The sequence below is a fragment of the Acartia tonsa genome, chromosome 6 (assembly GCF_053477335.1).
Source record: "Acartia tonsa isolate MP-2025a chromosome 6, ASM5347733v1, whole genome shotgun sequence".
Taxonomy (NCBI): domain Eukaryota; kingdom Metazoa; phylum Arthropoda; class Copepoda; order Calanoida; family Acartiidae; genus Acartia; species Acartia tonsa.
In genome coordinates this window covers 5,114,629-5,129,088 of record NC_137265.1, presented here as the reverse complement: position 1 = coordinate 5,129,088, position 14,460 = coordinate 5,114,629, and the positions used below count along the sequence as shown (strand labels likewise).

The window sequence follows — 14,460 nt, the reverse complement described above, 5'->3', positions numbered from 1 at the left end:
CATATTATTATACTAGCGACCACGCCCCTAGAGGCACTTTTGTGCGAGGGGACGTACCAGCACATTTCACGTTTATTTTTAAGAAGAAAAAGTAAAAAAAATAGTTGGGGTTATATTTTTTTAGGGGTGATTTCTCTTGGTAGGTTTGGTAATACCCTTCCCCAAAACATTTGTAAACCATCCCAGGACCTATGAGAAGCTATATTGTAAAGGAAAACCATATAGCTTCAGCGGTTAGCGATATCCTTCGGTATAAACAGACAGGCGGACATACTGATAATCTCAAAGACAACCTGTTACTTTTATTTAAGTATTAATGTTAAATTATTTAAAGCTCTCACAATCACTTCTAAAGATTTAATATTTTTCTAATTTGCAGAGCTTATCACAGAGTGACCTGTCCTGTAAATTCATTAACCTGTCCCCTGTGTATGGTCTGTGTCCCTATTATGGACCTCACTGTACACCTAGCCTCTCATCATGGACTTATTCCCCAGGTATAGTTCCTATCATGTACCTTACTGTACACATAGCCTGTCATCATGGACTTATTCCCCAGGTATAGTTCCTATCATGTACATTACTGTACACTTAGCCTTTTATCATGGACTTATTCCCCAAGTATAGTTCCTATCATGTACCTTACTGTACACCTAGCCTCACATCATGGTCTTATTCCCCAGGTATAGTTCCTATCATGTACCTTACTGTACACTTAGCCTCTCATCATGGACTTATTCCCAGGTATAGTTCCTATCATGTACCTCACTGTACACCTAGCCTCTCATCATGGTCTTATTCCCCAGGTAAAGTTCCTATCATGTACCTCACTGTACACCTAGCCTCTCATCATGGACTTATTCCCCAGGTATAGTTCCTATCATGGACCTCACTGTTCACTTAGCCTCTCATCATGGACTTATTCCCCAGGTATAGTTCCTATCATGGACCTCACTGTTCACTTAGCCTCTCATCATGGACTAATTCCCCGGGTATAATTCCTATCATGTACCTCACTGTACACTTAGCCTCTCATCATGGACTTATTCCCCAGGTATAGTTCCTATCATGTACCTTACTATACACCTAGCCTCTCATCATGGACTTATTCCCCAGGTATAGTTACTATCATGTACCTTACTGTACACCTAGCCTCTCATCATGTTCTTATTCCCCAGGTATAGTTCCTATCATGTACCTTTCTGTACACCTAGCCTGTCATCATGGACTTATTCCCAGGTATAGTTCCTATCATGTACCTTACTGTACACCTAGCCTCTCATCATGGACTTATTCCCCAGGTAAAATTCCTATCATGTACCTTACTGTACACCTAGCCTCTCATCATGGTCTTATTCCCCAGGTATAGTTCCTATCATGTACCTTACTGTACACATAGCCTCTCATCATGGTTTTATTCCCCAGGTATAGTTTCTATCATGTACCTTACTGTACACCTAGCCTCTCATCATGGAATTATTCCCCAGGTATAGTTCCTATCATGTACCTTACTAACCAAAGGGTCAGTTTAAGCAACTCTAGAGACTTATTTATCTTATAACAATGCTTAGAAATGTCGATAAGATAAAACTCCTGGCAGATGCCTTTATATTATACTAGCTGTTGTACATATTACCTAGATTACCTCGTACGGGCAAGATTGCAGTACCGGACCTTATCGACTTGATGTACTGTCCAGGTCCTGGTCCAGCAATCCAGGAGAACTAAGGATGACTAACTCACCCTTCTCTGTCCAAACACCCAAGGATATTAGGCTAAGTAACATCCATCAGACAACCAACTCTCTGTGATGCACGACCTTTGTCTGAGAAGTCCTAACTGTGCATGGTAACGAGTTGCGCCTGTTTTGGGCCAAGGCATTCCCCCTACTCTAACTATTTATGTCGCGCATCTGACATAGCAGCAGTAGGAACCATTTTTAACGTCTTTAGTTATGACGCGGTGTCTGCCCGAGATTCGAACCTATAACCTTCCCGACGACGAGCGGATGCGCTACGTGTTGAGCCACGGTCGCGGGTCTGTTGTACATATAATTATATGTTGTATTTTAGTCTGCTGTGAATGCAATGCTGCTCTGGGTCCTATCTTCAAATACATTTTCACTCAATGAAGCGGCACAGGTGATTTAGAATCTTATGGGTTTTTTTTTGTAAAAAGAAAGCATGCAATGATTTTTATTTTATTTTCGTCACCATTTTTATTTTTATTTCATTTTATAAAATTATAATCTATATAGAGTATTATTTAGGAAAGCCTAAGATCTAAGTTCAAGACTGAATCAGGTGCGGGCAAAGGAAAGTTTGCTGGAGGCCAGATGCCAGGTTCTGCCGGTCATCTGGCAGTCAGGGGCGGCCACATGGTGGCAGGATCTCCTGTACCTGGACATTTCGTTAACTCTATTGGTGCAATTCAGACATCCCAAGGTAATAGTTATTTATCGCGCAGTATTAAAACAGCTTTCTGTGGATATAAAATGTACAATTATAAGATTAAAATCAGTTTTCAAGCCTCGAGATTCCAAAGAAAACTGGAAAAATTTTGCTCCACATCGGAAAGAAATGAAATAAATTATTGTACCTAATACTTAATCTATTGTAGGTATCCCAGTACAGATATCAGCAGCAACAGGAGGCGTTACTTTACCAACACAAATAGGAATAGGTTGGATACTTTTATTCAGTTTACATTCACTAGTAAATATCAGGAATCTAAAGGAATAAGATATTGGCCGATATATTGATGTACATCACAAATTTTAATTTCCAAAATTTACCCTGTAGATTACAATTTGTGGTTGAAACGTTTAGACACTTAACGTAATACACCAGCCAATCAAAAGTCCCAAAGTTGTTGAGTCAACAAACAAGAACGTTATTATAAAACTTTTGGGACTAGTGTAATAAACCAACCAATCAAAATTCATAAAAGTACCAAAGTTGTTAAGCCAACAAATAAGAAAACGTGAATGTAAAACTTTGGGGACTAGTGTAATAAACAACCCATTGTCCCCTCTATCTCTGAGTATAGGTACTCTGAAAGTAAAGCTTATTGGTTAATGAAAACATTTTCTCAGGAAATTTTCTGAATATTGCTTATTTATTAACTGAATCTAAAATTTTAATTCTAAATTGTTTAGATCTGAAACCATTACTTGATCTTTGTAAAGTATTTTATATTCCAATTAATTTATTTCAATTTCAAAAGGAGGAATTCCAGTAGCCAGCAGCGTGGCTGGGAATCCATACCTGGGTAAACTATTTACCCCTGCGGGGCCACCACTCCCGCCTGGATTGGTAATGTCTGCAGCCACGGGACAACCTATCACTTCCACTCCAATTCTAAATAAAAGGTAAACATTTTCCGGTATGGCTTCGAAACTGATTAATATTCGCTGGATTAGATTCAGTTCTCAGCAAGACTGAAAAAATCATGTAAAGCATTGTATTACGTACAATGTTCCACGAATATTAAGATAAAAATCATAAAATTTTTATTCCGGACCTTTTGTCCCTCAGGGCCAACAAAACTTGTTTTAATCTTACATTTATCCAATTTGATATCTCCGCGACAAGCTGTTTATAATACGCTGCGATAAATAACTATTATTGTCTTCATAATCGTAAAAACTCTTTTACTAGTTTATTTCTTTACTAGCGGCTATGCCCCCTAGAAGCGTCTAGGGGCACTTAAGGTAGAAGAGGGAAAAGTTGACCTTATCGCATTTTAAATTTGAGTTTCAAAAGAGTAAAAAAAATATTAGGGGGGGGGGGGGGAGGGGGTGAAGACACCCTCCCCAAAAAAAGTTTAAAACCTTTCCAGGTCCTATAAGAAGCTTCATTGTAAAGGAGAAAAATATCGGTTTAGTAGTTAGCGAGATCCTTCGGTACACACAAAAAACGCTTACTACTTTATATAATAGGATATTCCTTTAATTTCTGAAGGGTTGTCTTAAAATTCAGCCTTTCAATATCATTTGCCATTATACAATTACACACAATTAGAATGTTAATATTAATCTTTAAAGTCTCAAATGTTGATAACTTTCTTAATCCATTCATTTTAGAATTAATGTTGTTCTTGTTTTTTTAGTGGAATAAAATCAGGTTTAGCAGATTTAGTTGGCGGAGAAATTCTCTACATTAATGATCTCAGAGGTAAAATAAACAAAACTATTGACCGAAGTATGCCCAATGACGTCATATTTGAATAGTATACTATTCTAATTGACGCCAACCGAGTTTTTGGATCTACTGCAGTTCATGGTAAAATATTGCTGGTAACGAATGCTTCCTGTTTCCTGGCAATGTTAGAAGATTCCTGGATCTAGCATAACAAGAAATATTTCTGGAGCTACCAATGTTTAACTTTCCTGGCTGTCAGCAATTTATGCATATTCCTGGCCACCGCCATGTTTGAAATATTCCTGTTAAAAAGCAATATTTCCCTTTTTAATTCCCATTTCCCTTTTATTACACTTACCCCACAACTAGAGGTTGATAAGATTCACACAACTCAAAAGTGGCTATTTTGGAATGTTTGTCTGATGTGGTGGGGGGTAGGAGGGTAACTTACTTTTCCTAAATATTTTACTTTAAATTAAATCCTTCGCTTCTTTATATTGTAGATTATAGCAGTTGCGCCCCTAGCATCATGAGGCTCTGTTTTAAATTGATAGAAAGGGGGCAGAAAATAGCCTAAAGCCATCATGGGACCTTGTGAAGCTTCTCTAAAATGAAGAACTTAATCGAATCAGTGGTTAGTGAGATCTTAATTGAGAAACAAACAAATATTGCTATATTGTCAACCTTGCTTGCTTGAGTTTACAAAGCATAAATGGAAGGGAAGATAATTTGAATTTAAAACAACCGCCAAAAGTAAATTTAAAAATGGGTAACCAATTAGCTTTTTTGTCAAGAGGTTACGTTATCTTAACTTGAATACCCACCAATTAAAACCCCGTATTTTATAAGACGAAATAAATGCCATTCAAATTTTGGCGCGAAAGTGTTAAACTTTCCTGTAAAGTTTATACAGCCTCAAAAGAGGAGGGGATGACGTTAATTGAATTGAAAAACTCGCACTACAAAATTTTGGCGCGAATTTAATAATAATCATATGTGTGTAAAGGTTTATTGATTTAAATTTGAAAGTCTAAAAAAGGGAGGGAATAGAATAATTTGAAATAAAAATCTCCCGCCATAATATAATTACTTACATGGTTCCATGGTCTGTACGTCACAGTTACGCCACTCTTTTTGTTGATTTAGGGTAGAATTGTTGGCGTTAACCTCATAGCATTTTTTTCAATTTTGATCCTCCCTGTAATTTCTAGGAACTTTTTAAGACTATTAAACAACCAATAGCGTCCGAAATCTTTTCTCTAATGGTTAAATCTTTAAATCTCGTTAAAAATAAACAACACAAGTAGTAAAATATAAAACTTTATTATACATAAAATTTAAATAATAAAAATTACTACTAATAGAGGCATAAAACAAAATCTTGGGTAGGAGGGCTTGGTCTTGCTTTTCTTTTTTTCCTGAGTTTTGAATAAACACGTTCTTGATATTCTTGACGGTTAAAACCTAAAAATTGTAAAAGTAAAATCTTTTCATGTTTAAAGCATTTAACTTCAAGATACAAAATAAAATGAAACAAGGATGACAACATCCACAAGTAGCAAAGCCCAAAATTATAAATAGAGATGTACAAATCATACTATAAAAGCTTATAAAGTAATCAAGTATCAAGGATGCCCCTGCCCTCCCCATTAATTAACAGATACTCACTTTGTCAGGTATTTATGCTTGTACGTTGTAGGTGGCAAGGTCTGGCAAGGACTCACGGCTCTCTGGTGGCAGGATCTGGAGCAAGTTCAACAGGTCCTTAGCGAAATCACGTTGAATGGCTGCTCTTTCCAAAGAAGTGTACTCAGTCTGGATAATGTTGGCATCATAGGACGTGTCTACAGTCCTAACTGCTCCCTGACACAAGGCAATTAAGTAAGGATACTTTCCTTGTAACGCTCCCAGCTGTACTTCACCTTCTCGCAGCTCCACTCTACGCAAACGGCTGGACCGAGCTTCACCAAGTATAGCTGCCACCGAGTGTTCTATCCGGTTTACAGCCTCCTCACAGCGTGTGAGGTCACCACACACCTCCTTAATTTTAGCTATTAAACTGCACAGAAGCCGGGATTTATCAAGGTCTCCAACACTAGGGTCAGTAAGACCCTTATACTCGTCTAGATTAACAGGCTTGTAATCAATATCAGCAACCTCAGCACAGACGGCCTGCGGCCGCTGTTGACTGTTGATATATTTCAGATAGCCGCAAACAATACTCTCACGGCTGCAAATAGCTCGTTCCCTCTGGCTAAGGCTCTGCCTCAAAGCCCTCCCGTCAGACAACAATTGCTCGATGTATTGGAGACCCTGCCGGTTTTGGTCCTGCAAGAACTCTAATTCAGCGGTCAGGCGGCGGAAGTTCTTAACATACTTCAGCCTGGAGGACTCAGCTGATACAAGGCCTCTCACCCTCAGGCAGGAGCTGCGAAACTTTGCCTGCTGAGACTCTATTCCGAACCTATAGAGCTCGGCCTCATATCTATCAGCTTGGTAGCGGCAGACAGCTCCTAGAATAATATCAACTTATAAAGTGTTGCCACTATTCTCCAGGTAAGCAACTGTCCGTCTGTCTGTCAGTCCTCCAATCTATAGTATTCCATTCTATATAGGCATCAGTAAGTATAGTCCATGTCTGTCTGTCTGTCAGCATACTACAGCTACCATTGTCTATACCTGAAAGTTCCGACATTTTCTTTCAATCTTGGTGTACCAACCAATCTCACAAAAAAACACAGGGAAAGCCGGGACTTGATACTTAATAATATATAATTATAAACACAAGAGAAATACATGCATTCAAATCCCACAGCAGGGATTATAAGGGATAAGATATAATTATAAACATAAGAAAATACATGCATCCAAATCCCACAGCAGGGATTATAAGGGATAAGACAAATATTATAAACTGATATTTTATAAAAAAGGCAAGTAGATTCAATATACTAAATCACTTCCTTAGATTAATCTTTCTCTTTTAATAAACATACTTAAGTTATTAGCTATTTTAAATATAAAGTTATAAATAATAAATCAAAGACTTACATATGCACAAATAATTTCACTAAAAAGCACAGCAAGATAAAATGTGTGTAATATATAGAGTAGCACCTCCTCCTACGGTGGTAAAATAAACACTGATAAATTCTATCAATTTGTTACCCCTTATATAACTTTTGACCCTTGGCGGGAATGTTGTTTTGTACAGAACAGGTTTTCAAATATGCCGTACAAATATATTCATGGAATAAAGGAGAGGTAAATTTATACTTGTTCTCTATATATACATTTTCACATGAACATAAAGAACAAAATAGATTTTACACTCCCGGCAAGAAAGGGTTCATTGTGAAAAGGTACACAACGCACACTTAGCCAGTGATCCCAGTTTGTTCACTTTTATGCGATTTATGAATTGCATTTCATGTTTCTTAGCTGCTTCACAGGATCTACTCAATCTAGGCGGAAAATACATCTCCTCCTCCAGTCTCAAAGGCGCCAATGTTCGGACTGACCTTGTGGTTGTGCGAAACTTATTTTCGCCAGCATTTTTATACTCAATATCAGCTGATCTAATAATACCATCCTTGGACTTATGTGTCTGTATGACTCTACCAATCCGATATGGTGTTTTTCCTAAAGCTGCATCTTTTCCTCCCTTTTTCATGATTACTATCATTCCAGGAGCGATATCCGGGTTACCTTTGGTCCATTTCTGCCCACTAGGAATCAGATTGACAATCCATTCTGTGTCCCATACCTTCCACCAGGCATCATGCACAGAGTTTAGTTGATCTAATAATCTTTGGGGTCGGGCTACTTCAACAAGTCCCTGTGGGGCTCTACTGATATTTCTACCAAGGATTAGTCTGGCAGGGGTTAACAGATCCAGGTTGTCTAGGTCCTGATACCTTGTCCCTAATCCTATGGGTAAGGAGTTTAGCTCAGCTGATATGTATGCAAAGGCTGTTGCATAGCTAACTATGTCTAGTTTAAGACCTCTGAACAGCACATCAAACAGCTTTCGGATCTCTTTGATAGATCTTTCTACTTGTCCCTGGGCTTCATGGGAACTGGTTGGGCAGATTGTATACTCAATTCCAACTCCATATCTACCATTTATCCCTTTTGCCAGGTCAGTAAATGAGATCTTAGCTTTCTTACAAGCAGCTACCAGCTGGCTTCCTTGGTCAATTAGCAGCTGTCCAGGGTGCGCAAATCTACTTATGAAGCGTGTATATGCCTGCAGGAATGCTTCTGTATCATATTTCTGCATAATCTCTACCCATACAGCCATAGAAGCTGTGCACTTGAACACAACTCCATAAATTTGAACTACAGCTCTATGGTTGTGCTCACAATGTGCCTCGAATGGTCCAAATAAATCTACCTGGGTAAGGTAGAATGCAGGTGCTGGATACAATCTATTCTCATGGGTTCTACCCATCTCAGCTTGTATCATCCGTGCTTTGTAGCGGTTGCAGTAGTGGCAGGTTTTCCTCACTTCTATAGCTAGGGCTCTCCCATGGAGTATATAAGCTATCTCCAAGCTACGCCGAAGGGTAGCTGCAGCTGTTCCATGATGTGTTAAAGTCTCATGGGAATACCTCATGATACTTCTAGCTACTTGTGATTCTTTGCTAATAACAGGGTTACTGAAAGTTCTAGGTAAGAGATCCATAGCTGCGCCTGCAAGGCTGTCTTCCTTGCTGCAGTCTAATATTCTACCTGTGTAGTAGAATATATCTCCATCCCAGGCTCCAAGATTTTCCCATTGCTTCTTATCTACTGTTTCCTTCAGCTCTCTTGATGTACGAGAAAATATGTATTGTTTAGCATTTTTGTTCTCGTCTCCGTTTAGGACTGGTACAATGGTGCCGTTCACCACAGGGAATCCTTTAGGGTTCTCTGCTCCTTTCTTGTAGGTTTTCCATATTTCTCCACATCTTATCAGAACTTCTAGGGCACGTAGCAGCTTATCCCATGGCTTATCTGCTGGGTTTATTATAAATTCATATATTTGTATAGCAGTGTTAGCTCTCTGGATTGTGGAGTACAGGATTAATCCTCTATTCTCCATATTCCTAATCTCCATGCAAGCTTCTCTTTTTTCTTCAGCTGTTAGCCTCAGTTCCTCAATCCCTTGTAGCGGCATATCTTCTCTTTTTCCTTTCATCCATGCTTTTCCTGTCAACCAGTCACTTTTACCTGTAATCTCTTCAACAGCTACTCTTCTTGTCCCGATGTCGGCTGGGTTTTCAATTCCAGGTACAAAGAACCAGTTCTCCAGTTTGCTTAGCCTCCTTATCTCAATGACTCCATTTCTAACAGCTGTCTGCAGCAGTCTTTGATCCTGATGGATCCAATGGAGGACAATAGAGGAATCTATACAATAGATGGTATCCTCTATAAGATTTGGGAAATTGGCTGCTATTATTTGGGTCAATGTAGCAGACATGACAGCTGCAGTTAGTTCTCCTCTGGGAATGGTTAATTTGTGGACTAGTTTGCTTTTAGCAGCTATTAGATTAACAACTACTTCTCCATTCTCCAGCTGGGTTCTGGCATATACTGCTGCTACAGCTACTTCTTGGCTTGCATCTGAGGTTGCTATCAGTTGGATTTTTCCTTTCTGGCTGGCTCCAGGACAGGCATCCCTTGGTACTCTCAATGCTGCTAAGCCTTGTACCCTCTCCAGGTTCTGTACCCAAGTATCTAGGAGCTCTTCTGGTAGCATCTCATCCCACCCTGGGTGGAGTTTGCAGATATTGCTCATATCTACCTTTAACCATGAGGTAACTGGTACTCCCAACCCAAGGGGGTCAAACACGCTGGCAACCTGACCGGCAACCACTCTCTTAGTGAAATTTTTTGATAGCTCCATTTTCAAGTCTCCATCCACTGGGGGGGGTCTAACTCCCCTCTTCGCTTTTCCCAGGGCTATAGGTTTTACATCCAAGGCTAGTGTGTCTTCCTCTGGTCTCCAGATATACCCAACTAGGCCTACAGTCTCACCATCAACAGACACTTTTTCCCCTGGAGCATAGCCACTCTTAGTGATAGCTTTGACTGTCATGGATCCGACATCCAAGGCTTTGGTTAAGCCTATTGCTGTCTTGTCTCTCTCCTCTACACTCAGGTGGCTAGAGAAGATGTCATCCATGTATGCTTTCTTTGATAATGACTCTGCACCTAGAGCCATTACCCCTCCCGCCTCTCGGGCAAACTTAACTATAGCATCAAAAGCAGCTATAGTTAAGTTTCCACTGGGACGTACGCCGTAAATTAATGTCACAATGATCATGACAACGGCCCTGGACACATCATCCAGGCTAGGGTTCCACAAGTATTTTTGAAATTTGTAGTAGTCAGGATGCAGTTTGACGGCATTATATGCCATAGAAACATCTGCTGCAAAAGCTGCAGTTCCACACCTAAACTGTATCAATAAGTGTAATAACCTGGCTAGGACATTTGCTCCTTTGGCCAGGATTTCGTTCAAGGATTCTCCACCTGGGCACTTAGCACTCGCATCAAACACTATGCGGCAGGGGGTAGATAAGCTTCCTTCATTGTATACCACTCTCCATGGTATGTAGTAACCGCTTCCCAGGACATCCTTCTGGAGCTTTTCAGGTAAGTCTGTTACAGGTATAACATAGTGTTTATCAGCTAATTTTGCGTGGGCTTTCTCAATATCCTCTTTCATGCCTGGTTTCTTTGCTATTTGGTTTAGCTGGCTCTGGAGGATCTTTTCAGCTACCTTCCGGTTATCTGTTAGTTTCATCTTTGGGTTAAAGATGAATGGCAGCTTTGAGTACACAGCTTTTTCACTGACTTTTAGCTCAACTGAATTCTCTATCAGCTCTTGTTCTGTTTCTTCCTGTAATGACTTCAATTCCAGTTCCTCTCCCTTCTTACACTTTCCACAGTTGCGGCATTGTACACAACGGTACTGTATTAGGGATCCAATGTCGTCTTCCATCTGGAAGTCTCTCATTGACCGGACAGCAAGCTTGAAGCACATAGCTGCTGGCTTATTCTCGTACTCTGGGAGGTCCTGCTCACATTCTGTCCATGTGGTTGTCTCATACCATTCATGGTCACATAGATCATCACTGATGAATGTGGGGATATCAGGGCCTCTCAACGCTCTGTCTGTAGCAACAACAGCTCTTATCTCAGCTGCCAAGTACTGACTTGCACCCATTGTGCTAACAGCTGTGCGAGTTCTTTCCCAAGCTGGCTGCGGACCGCCAATTATTCCCATCTGGTTAGATGGACAGTGGAGTTTAGACTTGAACAATGTCAAGCCTGAAGGTAGGGTTAAGACTGGGGTGGGATGAAAAGCCAGGTATTTGATCCCAAACATAACATCCACCTCCCGCCCCCCAACCTTCTTAGGGGGGGTTAGGAGGGATTTAATCTCCATCCCTTGTTCCATGGCACCTTTACACAGTGCATTCCATGCCTTTTTCAGTTCCCAAACAGGAAATGGTACTGAAATTGTATCCATTTGTAGCATTGTAAACTCTGTACTGTTTCCATCTGTGGTTTTTAGTGAGAAACTGGCGTCCCCATACTTATTCCAGATTGTTCTTCCACCTGCAACAGTCAAAGGGATAGGACCGTTTCCTAGAGGTTTAGCTCCCAAAGCCTCCACAGCTGTCGTACTAACAGCTCCAATGATACAGCCGCTGTCGTAAAAGATCTGTAACTCCCGGCCAGCTTTGGTTGTTATCGTATGGATCATGTATATAGGAGGTGTGTCTTCATCAGAAGTTGCGCCGGAATATATGTTCTGGGATCCCTGTTGAGCAATAAAAAATTTGTATTTTTTATCACTGGGGAGGGTTTTTAAAAACTTTTCATATTCTCCCGTATTTTCTTTAGAATGAAAACTGCATAGAAGGATGTGCGTTTTTTTAAATTGTGGGTTCTCTCCACACTTCTTATGGCTACATATAAATTGGTTATTACAGTTAATTTGATGCTTCTCAAACCAATCTTTTCTTCTACCAGGGATATAAGCAGCGTCCATTCTGAGACAAATGTAGCAGGCTCCTACTTTACATAACATTCCCCACCTCCCTTTTGTCTCACATTCTTCAAATTTTTTGCACTCACTTAAATGAGTGTGTTGATTATTACAATGTAGACATTTGATTAAGGTCGGTGCTCGTTTTTCTTGGTCAGGGATAGGTAAACTCATGTCAGGTTTAGGATAGGTTTTTAAAGGTTTGTTTCCTCTCTCTCTCTCTCTCTGTTCTCCCTGGGTGTGTTGGAATGCTCCCCGTTGGCTATCTTTTCCCTTTTTCTCAAACTGTTTAGGTTTTTCTGTAGGCTTGTGTCTGTCCTTCTTGTCACTGCCTGCGCCTGTAGTTTTTAGGGACTTAAAAACATCGTCAGAATGGGACAATCCTGTCAGTGAGTGGTCCAACTGTAGAGTAGCTCTTTCACAAAGTGTGTTTAAAAACTGTACTAACCGCTGGGCTTTGGCTCTGCGGCTCATATCTAATTTGCCGTCTAATGCCATAGCATCAATGCACTGCTTGTCATAATCCTCTCTGTCTTTGTCAGTCATGTTTTTTATAACTGTAGAAAATATGCTGCTATTATCATAATCATCCCTGATATTATGGTTATCTGAGAGTTTTCTCAAAGCTACCAATTTGTTATACAAGGACAAGAGCCAAGCTCTCCTTTCTAGTATACCTGTGGGGCACTTTCCAAGGTTTCCTATATCTCTCTCTTTGCCACAGAACAACAAATTAGGTTTTCCATACAGGCGATTTAAATTATCCATAGCTTCAGTAAAAGTTTCACTTGTGGTTACAACTTCTAAAGCCTGGCCGCTCAAACAGTCCGTCCGTAGCCGCAGCAGTTTATCCGGGTCACTATGCAGTCCTACTGTGCGGGTATATTCATTAAAGGATGACTTAAATGTAAAAAAGTCTGGTCCTTTTAAGAAATCGCCTTCAAACTTAGGAGGGGGGAGATTAATATTACCGCTTTTTATAGTAGATCCAGCTGGAATGCCTAACAACCTTCGTTTTTCCGCTACGCTTGCTGTAGCTAGCCTGGCGGCTCTATTAAGGTCGTCTGTCACGTCATTTAGTTGCTCTACATGGGTTCGCATCCCACTCTTAGTAGCTATTTTAATTAAATCTTTTAGCTCAGCTAATAAATCTCGTCTCTCTCCCTTGCAGGACTCAAGTCTGGCCTCTATATCCATTATCTCTACATGAGAAGTTGCAGGGACACTAGGGATTTGGTCAAAATGACCAGTGACAATTTCAGCTTCCTCTACAATACTGTCTGTCCGTCTTTCAACCCGCTCCATCTGAATTTCGTCAGCCACAGTTGAAGCAGCAGACACAGGTCTGCTGTTTAGTTGGGTGGGTGAAACACTTTTTCTCTCAGTAAGTTTAGGAAAAGCAGATTTTAAGTATTGCACATATTGTCTCTTGATATTAGACACTCCGTCCAATCCTTCAGAGAAAGCAGCTGCTAAAGATGGATCTACACAGATCATAACTTCCACGTCCGTCAATAAGTCCTTAGTTTTCTTAGCCTGATTAATTCGGTTCTCTATCTCCTGTATTGGTAAAGTATCCAAGTCATATCCTTCAAAATCGTCAGTCCAGTCAATCTTCGCTCTAACAACTACTGCAAGGGCAGAGTTCTTGTCTGTCACAGCAGCTGAAGCCATGGCTGTAATGTAGTTTTTGAATTTCAGGGATAAAGGGCTCAGATTAGGATTTACAAAGCTTTCACTATTAGTACAAAGGCTCGAACCAGCGCCGCCCTTCTGGTTTGTATGTACGGGATTCGAACCCGCGTCTGTATTGTCGTAGAATACGTCTGATTGTTCGCTCTCTAATGAAGTCAGATTCTCTCCACACGCTCTTAGTATTTCGCTGCAAGAGCTATCGTTAGGGGAAGCTGGCTCGCAGCTAGCATGGACCTGTGCTAGGACAGCAACAGTGGTGTGGGAGGGGCCTCCTTCTGAGCTTAGGTATCGGGATTTTTGTCCCCGAGTCTGTCTGTCAGTCTGGTTAATTACACTACTCTGTGGTTCAGGTGTGTGTTGGTCTGTTGGTCTGTAAGGGTCAGTCTCAAACTCTCCTAGACAGGTATATGTAAGAAATATGTTGAGGTCTCGTCTATATATCTCAAAACAAGGCTCCAACTTATTCAAGGGTAGACAATAACTCTCTCTGTAACTCGGTTAAGCACAGGGGTCTTGACTGACAGACATCCTGCTACTTTACTTTGGGTTAAAATAAAGAACGCAGGAAAAAAGTTTATT

At 40.4% G+C, this 14,460-nt stretch overlaps 2 protein-coding genes across 4 annotated transcripts in view; one reads left to right on the top strand and one right to left on the bottom strand.

The window, feature by feature from the left end:
* The window catches only part of LOC145321642 (uncharacterized), a 42,021-nt gene that overhangs the window by 7,771 nt on the left and 19,790 nt on the right, over positions 1-14,460 (top strand). For all 3 annotated transcript variants that reach the window (XM_080163129.1, XM_080163128.1, XM_080163127.1), the window contains exons 8-13: positions 380-497; positions 2,073-2,141; positions 2,270-2,444; positions 2,620-2,682; positions 3,226-3,370; positions 4,111-4,175. In XM_080163129.1, the coding sequence (XP_080019255.1) occupies positions 380-497; positions 2,073-2,141; positions 2,270-2,444; positions 2,620-2,682; positions 3,226-3,370; positions 4,111-4,175 (635 nt within the window). The remainder of the gene's footprint in view (positions 1-379; positions 498-2,072; positions 2,142-2,269; positions 2,445-2,619; positions 2,683-3,225; positions 3,371-4,110; positions 4,176-14,460) is intronic.
* On the bottom strand, positions 5,450-6,954 carry LOC145323235 (uncharacterized). Its single transcript, XM_080165677.1, has 3 exons — positions 6,822-6,954; positions 5,811-6,655; positions 5,450-5,606 (listed from the first exon to the last, which is right to left on the bottom strand). The coding sequence occupies exons 1-2, from the start codon at positions 6,835-6,837 to the stop codon at positions 5,823-5,825; spliced, it is 849 nt and encodes a 282-aa protein (XP_080021803.1). The 5' UTR covers positions 6,838-6,954; the 3' UTR covers positions 5,450-5,606; positions 5,811-5,822.